The sequence below is a fragment of the Xiphophorus couchianus genome, chromosome 20, assembly GCF_001444195.1.
Source record: "Xiphophorus couchianus chromosome 20, X_couchianus-1.0, whole genome shotgun sequence".
Lineage (NCBI taxonomy): Eukaryota > Metazoa > Chordata > Actinopteri > Cyprinodontiformes > Poeciliidae > Xiphophorus > Xiphophorus couchianus.
In genome coordinates, this window is record NC_040247.1 from 11,469,179 (window position 1) to 11,478,525 (window position 9,347).

Below are 9,347 nucleotides of genomic sequence, written 5' to 3' on the forward strand. Positions count from 1 at the left end.
CATCTTTTCACAGTAGTGACAAAACAGATGAAACCTAGTCGGGTTTATAATAACTCGCCTCAATCTCATTAAACTTTTCCCTCTCACCACTTTGTGATGGTCACTCCCCATTTACAATCTGCCAACACATTTCTTTCTGAAAATGTCTCCCAAATTGAGCAATTTTTCTCAGGTGAACCTTGGCATTCACTGATGATCAGGAGTGTGTGAAGCATTAGTTAGAACCACTTAGAACTGAATCTCATGATATTCAGCTCCGACAAACATTAAGAGCCCACTGCAGTGAACCCCATTGAAAACCTCCTGGTTATTCCACCAAATATTGATTCCTGAACTCTTCCTCAGTTAAAACATTAGTATTGCTGTTTCTGAATGAGTATCAACTAGTTTTGTTTGTATTATTTGAGGTCTGAAACCACTGCATCCTTTTTATTTTGACCATTTCTCATTTTCTGCAAATAAATACAACATTTTTGCTTGAAATTTCAGAGACATGCTGTCAATAGTTCATGGAATAAAAGAACAATGTTCATTTTACTCAAACATTTACCTATGAAACGTAAAATCAGAGAAAGTGATCATTTTATGTGGTTTCTTAATATCTTCTGGAGCTGTACTCAAGTGACATATTGTGCACCATTTCATTTTGGATGTGCAAGAATGACTTACTTTAAGAGCCACTGACATTTATTTGCAGCTGAAACATGTTTTTTAGTTTGTACTAATCAGATAGAGAAATGCACCAGCTGTTGTGTTAATGTTAAGACTGATGTGAGAGATGCACCAAAGCACCTGAAAAAACCCCTAAAAGTCAATTTTTAATACCTTTTCAATGCATATTATGTACTTCTTAGTGCTGGCATTGCAAAAAAAAAAAAAAAGTTAACTTTCATTAAAGTTTGATAAATTTGAAAAAGTTCAAAGATATAACTTAAAGTTTTTTTTATATATATATAAACAGACTTTGGGGAGAAAAAAAACATCCACTCAAGTTAGTGGCAATTTTGAAATACTGATTGCACAAAATATTAAAACTTGTCTAATAAAGATTTAAAACACCCTCCCATTAATAGGACTGATGAGTGATGTTCCTCTAGTTTTAACGCCATGTCTGTGCATGTTTGCAACGACTGGAAATATTTCCAAACTGACATTTTCTCTGTGTTGTAACCATGGGAAAAGAGTAGCCGTCTTCCTCCAGCCAGTTACTGATGAGCAGGGTTAAGCAACATGTGGGGGAGGGTGTAGCTCACTGTTCTGATATCCATGAGAAAACTCCAGACAACTTCTCTAGAACGTCACTATAAAATCTTTAAACCAGAACAGTCTAACAATTACTTTGTTGCTATTTTTAACTTCTAAAAACCTCAGTTTAAGTCTTTTAAAGTAATATTTTATGTAAAGGAATGTCACTAATGGGGAAAATAAGCTAAGATACTAGATTTATGAAAACTTGATGGCATTTCTTAAGCTGTTTCGAGACTCAAATGGCTCTGTTTGATGCAGCTGTAAAGAGCAAACCTCGTGTCGTGCTACCTGTCAGCTGCTGAGCCACAGTGAGTTGTCTAGAAAGAAACATTGAGGAAAAGAAATCACTGACATCTCATCGGCACGCAGCGCCAGCTGCCGAAAGAGTAAAAGCGCCGTGAAATCTCATTTCAGGAGTAAATGCATGTCTTGGTTGTGCAGAGCAGCTTTTCTGAGGTTAGACGTAATCAAATTGGAAGGAAGATCAGTTTTCTTTCAGACTCTGATCTCAGCTGCTAATGTGTACTGAAGGATGTGTGTGACTGTGGGCACCGGATGTCTTTATGTACGCAAGAGCAGCCATGTGAGAGTTTTTTTACTTTGACCTTGTGACATCACAATGAAATAAGGTATCCCAAGCAAAAAAAAAAAAAATTAACCTCCGAGAATAAAATATAGGTTAATAAAATACACATAATTTTTGTTGTATTGATATGTATACAAGGATGTCTTGTATGTATGTATATATTATTTGTGAAAGTCCACTTAGTAAAAATATATCTGGGTCACAACTTTTACCGGAACTTATAAAAAGGAACGGAGGAGAAAGGGGTGGGGCAACACGCTGGAAGAGACGCCGAGCGACGGTCCGAGGAGCTGGCAAGATTAGCCCGGAGAGAACTGACTGCTGGACTAAAAGCGTGGCCAGAGCAATTCAGAAAGGGGTCAAAAGTCTTCTGGAGGCAAGGTAGAGCCACACGGAGCGTTGACCGGACCCGAGGCGCTCGCGATCCAGGCCTGACGAAGGGAACCGCCCGGGTACACAAACGCCGACCCGGTGAGACCCTTCCAATTTTTTTTTTTCTTTCTTTCTTTCTTGTATTTTTGGTGCACGAAGACGGATTAATATTTTTGGGCCCCAGCGTTGTTTTTTTGTTGCGCAAACGGAACTTTATTTTTTTTGGATTGCCTAATTATGGACTTTTTTGATGGACTATTATTATTGATGAACTATTTCTTTTTCTTTTGATTTATAGGCTGGGTTATGGTCTTAGATTTGACTGTTTCATGGTGTACTTGTAAAAAATTAAAGAATGACGGGTAAAATACTATGATTTCAGGAAAACAATTGATGACTAAATGTAGCGGGCAGCTAGTAGCCGCTTCAGTGCGCTGAGGTGTCCCCTCTTTCTTTTCATTAATGAAATCGTTTTTCTAGCATTGTTTGATGGTCATGCTTATTATCAAATTCGTATAAAAAGAAGTAAAAGGACTCACTTGAGCGTGTACATTTCCCGTTTATTCGAGGATTTTGTTACAGAGTGGTGGCCAGTATGGGGACATTTTTTTTTATGAGTATGACTAAAGTGATGTACAGCATTTGAATGTTTTTGTTGTTTGGGGTTTTGTTAAAAACAATTAATGTGTCAGTAAAAGGGATACCTTTATTGGCATAATGGAAGAAATGTCCCATCATCAAACAGAAGCTGAGGAATCTGATGACAGAGTTTCAGGTCCCATTTTAGAGACGGAAGAAACAGATAATGTCCCAAGAGGTGATTCCTGGGTAACCCGGAGAAATCCGGTGGGGGAAATAACTTCTTTACTTAGCTCATTGTATGCATCTGATGAGGAGAATAATGAGGAGGAGGAAGAAGAGATACCAGGTTTTACTCCTGCAGATCTCTCTAGATTTAAAGATGAGTTGACAGCTGTGGTTGAGAAGGTTAGTACTTTAGAGGAAAATTATCAGGACTCGGTGGCCAGTGCCTTAAATCGAGAACAAAATATAAGAACTTATATAGATAGTAGTGTTGAGGCATTAGAACAGCGTATGATTACAACCCTAAGAGAGTTTGAAGAAAAGTTGGTTCAGTGTTTACAACGACGTGATGATAGGTGGAAGGTAGAGGTAGAGAAATTGAAGCGCGCCTATCGATCTACTACTACTCGACCCCTAATCAGGGCTGAACGTGATTTGGACATTTCTGATGTTCAATGGACACCTAAAATGGCACCTTCTACAGGGCAGGCACCAGTAGTGTATACTTCAACTTGTCAGAGGCCACCCACAATCCATTCAACACAATTGGCTTCATGTAGGCTGAGTGAAAATCATCAAAGTGCATGCTCTGGCGATCAGGATCGACCTGCACCTGGGCTTTCCGAAGAGCTGCCAGCCGTACCACCTACTAGTAGGGGAGTATCTACCCTTCACTTGGCTGTACCTCTCTCTTCTAGTAGAACGGCTGTAGTTTATGCCAAACCTCCCATCCACTTGGACTTTCCCACATTTGGTGAGGCACGAGACGTAGCAGATGTGCTGAACTTTATTGACCAGTGTGAAACATTCCTGTCTGTGAGACCACTCTCTGACCCTGAATTAATTGGGGCTTTGACTGGTGTTTTAAAAGGACCCGCTCACAGTTGGTGGTGTGTAGCCAAGAATCAAATCCAGAACTGGATGGATTTTAAGGAAGCCTTCTATGCTGCATTTCTCCCCCCAGATTACCTCTCAGAGGTGGAAGAAAAATTGCGGGAGATGGTGCAGTTGCCTGAGCAGTGCCTGAGAGACTTCGCCTTCGACTACCGAGCATTGTGCTTGAGGTGGAAGCCTGATATCTCAGAGGTCGAACTGGTGAGAAGGATCCTAAATAACTGTAATCCTAAACTGGCTGGTTGCCTCCGAGGGACTGTCACCACCATGGATCAGCTGGTTACAGTAGGATCCCAAGTGGAAAGAGACTGTGCAGGGGCTAAGGCATATTGGGGAAAGGTTGATCATCAAAAGTCCAAAGGCAAAGCTCCAGCAAAACCTCCATCTAAAGGGAACTTTAGAAGACCAGCAGATGTAGTGTCTGTTGTTCAACGAGGCCCGAGGCTGGCGTCTTCACTTTTATATGTTCCTGTAGAGATCAGAGATAAGAAATATCATGCTGTCCTGGATACAGCCTGCACTTTTACACTAATGAGGCATAGCCAGTGGCAGGAAATGGCCCGGACAGAAGAACATTTAAAACAAGCCGACAACCAAAGGTTTGCCCTGGCAAATGGGAGAACTTACAGCGCCATGGGAAAAACAACTATCCTCTATTGTTGGCATGGCATGATGTGGTCGTTAGACACGTTTGTGGTTGAAGATGCTAACCTCACATTTCCCATTATTCTAGGCCTGGATTTCCTGACCAGAACATCAACCATCATCAACTTAGGTGATCATACTTATGGAGTCAAAGGGCCCAGAGGTTATTCATTTTACCCTTTCATTGCTCCACCCCCGAGCAATTCCGCTGGGCGTCCTAGCTCATCTTCTCTAAGTCTGATCATGGCTCTGCCCATTACGGACACGGATGACTTCCCCGCAAAGAGAGGACCAGCAGCTTTTAATCAAACCCCTGAAGTTACGCATCTCCTGCAAGCCTGGCCAACAGTGTGCACCGATACTTTGGGTAAGACATCCCTGGAAGTGCATCACATTTACACGACAGATGAGATACCAGTTCGATCTAGAGCCTACAGGGTGTCACCCTTTAAACGGCAGATAATCAAAGAGCATATTGAGAAAATGCTTCAAGATGGCATCATCGAGCCCTCTCAATCCTCTTGGGCATCTCCTGTGGTCCTCGTCCCAAAACCAGACAAGTCATTTAGGTTTTGTGTGGATTACAGGGCCTTAAATGCCAAAACTCGCCAAGATGCTTATCCCATGCCTCTGATTCATGAATTGCTAGAGTCCATGAATGGAGCTTCAGTTTTCAGCACTTTGGACTTGAAATCGGGGTACTGGCAAATGGCAGTGGCTGAAGAAAGTAAAGCCAAGACAGCTGTAATAACACCTTTTGGGCTGTATCAGTTTAAATGTATGCCTTTTGGACTGAAAAATGCGGGTGCCTCATTTCAGAGACTCATGGAGCGAGTGCTTGGAGAGTTGAGAGGAAAAATTTGTTTTGTTTACATTGATGATGTGATCATTTTCTCTCCCTCACCGGAACAACATATGAAAGATCTGGAGGCAGTTTTTTCCAAATTACACCAGGCAAATTTGACCCTCAATCTGGGGAAATGTAATTTTTTCCAATCAGAACTCAAATTTTTGGGTCACATAGTGTCTGGGCAGGGGGTTCAAGTAGATGCAAGTAAATGCTTGGCCATCACAAATTACCCCGGACCGACAGACAAGAGATCGCTTCAGCGATTCTTGGGGCTAGTGGGCTGGTACCACAAATTTATTGCCCATTTTGCTGACATAGCTGCACCTTTATACCATCTTCTTAAAAAAGACAGCAAGTGGGACTGGTGTCCAGACTGCCAGCAGGCCTTTGAAAAGTTAAAACAGGCCCTGGTGGAGGCCCCTATACTTATGCAACCTGACTTCCAAAGGCCGTTTGAGATACACACAGATGCCAGTGATGTAGGCCTCGGCGCAGTACTTGTGCAAATGACACCTGAGGGCGAGAGGGTCATTGCCTATGCGTCTAGAGCTCTGAGGGGTGCAGAGTGTAATTATTCAACCTCAGAGAAAGAGTGCTTGGCTGTAGTGTGGGCAGTTGAGAAGTGGCGACATTTCATAGATGGATCTGAGTTCACACTATTTACTGACCATGCAGCATTGACTTGGGCCTTTAATTGTCCAAAGGCATCCTCTTGGTTGACCCGGTGGGTGCTTCGGCTGCAAGAATACCATTTCAGTGTTCGATACAGAAAAGGGTTACATAATCTAGTACCCGACGCACTGTCAAGAGCAGTGCAGAAAACTGACCTGATGTACGTTGCAGCAGTCACGTCCAAACCTGAGTCAGAGCTACCTTCATCATTGGCCGAAATCAAACTGGCACAAGAGCAGGACTCTGCTCTTCTTGACATGGTCCAGAAGTCAGCTGATAAAGACCCCAACAGAATAGGGTTCTGTCAAGTACAGGATGTCTGGTACAGGAAATCCTTTATCAAGAACCAAGGCGAAAAGTTTCAGCTGGTCGTGCCTAAGTCTATGATAATCCAGTTTCTCAGTTACTTCCATGATCATCCTCTAAGTGGGCACCTAGGGAAGTTAAAAACCCTGATAAGGATACTGGAAGTCGCCTGGTGGCCCTCGGTCAGAAAAGATGTGTGGGCCTACGTTAAAGCCTGTGTCACCTGCCAAAAATATAAACCTGACAACAAAAAGCCTGCAGGGCTTATGCAGCCTACTGCAGTAACCGAAGCATGGGAGAAGATCGGTGTTGACCTAATGGGTCCTCTACCGCGCAGTAAGAATGGAAATAAATACCTGCTGGTAATCATTGACTATTTTACCAAGTGGATAGAGGTGTTTCCTCTCAAAGACAGCAAAGCTCAGAAAATTACCAGCATCTTGAAGAATGAAATATTTACCCGTTTTGGTGTCCCTCAAGAGCTAGTATCAGATCGTGGCCCTCAGTTTACAAGCCATGAGATGGAAAAGTTCTGTCGCACATGGGGGGTGATTCAAAAGTTTACTACAAGTTATCATCCCCAAGCCAATCTAACTGAAAGGTCAAACCGAACAATAAAGACCATGATAGCCTCTTTTGTGGGAGAACACCATTCCAACTGGGACCAATGGATCCAAGAGTTTAGATTTGCCATCAATGCTGCTCAGCATGAGACAACTGGAAGGTCTCCTGCAGAGCTCACTCTGGGTCGGCCTCTCAAAGGTCCTCTGGAGAGAATCATTGGCCACTCTCCTAGCCCTCAACAGACGCCCTATAAACTTTTGGACAGACATAAAGAAATGACTGAACAGGTTAAGCGGAAGATAGGGTTGAGCCAGGCCAGACAAGCTAAGTATTATAATGCCCGTAGGAGAAGTGTACAGCTCTTTCCGGGAGACTTAGTCTGGGTTCGGTCTCATCCCCTCTCCAAAGCTACTGATAAGTTTTCCTCTAAGCTAGCGCCTAAATGGTCAGGTCCAGCAGTAGTGAGGAAACAACTGGGTCCTGTGAATTACCAGATACAGTGGACAGATCAGAATAGAAAGACGGATACAGTAAATGTGGTGAACTTAAAACCCTATTATGGAGTTCAGGTCCAAGGGCCTCCGGAGGGGGGGGGGGGATCTGTGACATCACAATGAAATAAGGTATCCCAAGCAAAAAAAAAAAAAATTAACCTCCGAGAATAAAATATAGGTTAATAAAATACACATAATTTTTGTTGTATTGATATGTATACAAGGATGTCTTGTATGTATGTATATATTATTTGTGAAAGTCCACTTAGTAAAAATATATCTGGGTCACAACTTTTACCGGAACTTATAAAAAGGAACGGAGGAGAAAGGGGTGGGGCAACACGCTGGAAGAGACGCCGAGCGACGGTCCGAGGAGCTGGCAAGATTAGCCCGGAGAGAACTGACTGCTGGACTAAAAGCGTGGCCAGAGCAATTCAGAAAGGGGTCAAAAGTCTTCTGGAGGCAAGGTAGAGCCACACGGAGCGTTGACCGGACCCGAGGCGCTCGCGATCCAGGCCTGACGAAGGGAACCGCCCGGGTACACAAACGCCGACCCGGTGAGACCCTTCCAATTTTTTTTTTTCTTTCTTTCTTTCTTGTATTTTTGGTGCACGAAGACGGATTAATATTTTTGGGCCCCAGCGTTGTTTTTTTGTTGCGCAAACGGAACTTTATTTTTTTTGGATTGCCTAATTATGGACTTTTTTGATGGACTATTATTATTGATGAACTATTTCTTTTTCTTTTGATTTATAGGCTGGGTTATGGTCTTAGATTTGACTGTTTCATGGTGTACTTGTAAAAAATTAAAGAATGACGGGTAAAATACTATGATTTCAGGAAAACAATTGATGACTAAATGTAGCGGGCAGCTAGTAGCCGCTTCAGTGCGCTGAGGTGTCCCCTCTTTCTTTTCATTAATGAAATCGTTTTTCTAGCATTGTTTGATGGTCATGCTTATTATCAAATTCGTATAAAAAGAAGTAAAAGGACTCACTTGAGCGTGTACATTTCCCGTTTATTCGAGGATTTTGTTACAACCTTGTTCTTGAACAGCAAACAAATTCAGGTTTTCTATTTGTTTGTCCCTTAAATCAGCAGAGGCCAGTGGGAATTCTTTTTTGTTGCTTTTCTTGTTAATAGATTTAGACTAATGATCCTAATGCTAGAATTCAGGTGTCTAACAAGGCTAAATGATTTTAAATATATTAGTTTTCTTCTCTCGGCATTAATCTTTCTAAACCGTCTCTGAAACCTCCTCCGTTTTCTTTAATTCATTTCTGCTTTGGTGTCTCTTTCACTTAATCCCGATATCACCTCTTCCTCTCCTTCCTCTTCCTCCTCTCTGCTGTAAGTTGAGTTGGACAGGGCGAGGGTCAGGTGCTTACCAGCCCAAGAAAGTGCGTCACACATCCGCTCAGAAGTTAAAGGTTAACAGCAGCGACTGATTACCGCTCTACGTGACCATCGACTCGCAAACATGCGGGTATATCTCTGGAGAGTGATAATAAAGTCCAATAAATTGGTTTTTAGTGACAGAAATTATAACATTTTGGTAAAAACACTCCAGAAAGAGACACTATTTTATCTTGAAAAAAATAAAAATAAACAAAACTGTACCTTTTTTTCCAATAAAGAAGAGATGATACAATCAAAACATGATATCATTCTCTGTCTTCTTTTTAGAATAAGGGAAAAGAAAATCAACAGATATAGAATAAGAATAAGATCATATTTCATTATATGACTATTTAGTCAACTTATAGCACTTCTACCACAGAGCTCTGGTCGCCCCTTTCAAACTGATTGTATCTTAAGGTCATTCAGGCTTTTAATTGGCAAATGTGACCAACTGATGTCACAGAGAGTTGAGTTTACAAGCCCTTTTGCTTTCATAGATATCAGAGTGACA

The 9,347-nt window shown here is 42.0% G+C and overlaps 1 protein-coding gene across 1 annotated transcript; it reads left to right on the plus strand.

Annotated features, from left to right (window-relative positions):
* Nucleotides 1-1,859: 1,859 nt before the first annotated feature.
* On the plus strand, nt 1,860-9,126 carry LOC114135451 (uncharacterized). The gene is made up of 3 exons (XM_028002758.1): nt 1,860-7,283; nt 7,750-7,992; nt 9,122-9,126. The coding sequence occupies exons 1-3, from the start codon at nt 2,924-2,926 to the stop codon at nt 9,124-9,126; spliced, it is 4,608 nt and encodes a 1,535-aa protein (XP_027858559.1). The 5' UTR covers nt 1,860-2,923.
* Nucleotides 9,127-9,347: the final 221 nt, after the last annotated feature.

Excerpts from the sequence above, each read along its gene's own strand:
- LOC114135451 (XM_028002758.1), top strand. The coding sequence starts at position 2,924 with ATGGAAGAAATGTCCCATCATCAAACAGAAGCTGAGGAATCTGATGAC. Across the intron at positions 7,284-7,749 it reads AGCTAAGTATTATAATGCCC|GAACGGAGGAGAAAGGGGTG; the intron begins GTAGGAGAAGTG and ends ACTTATAAAAAG.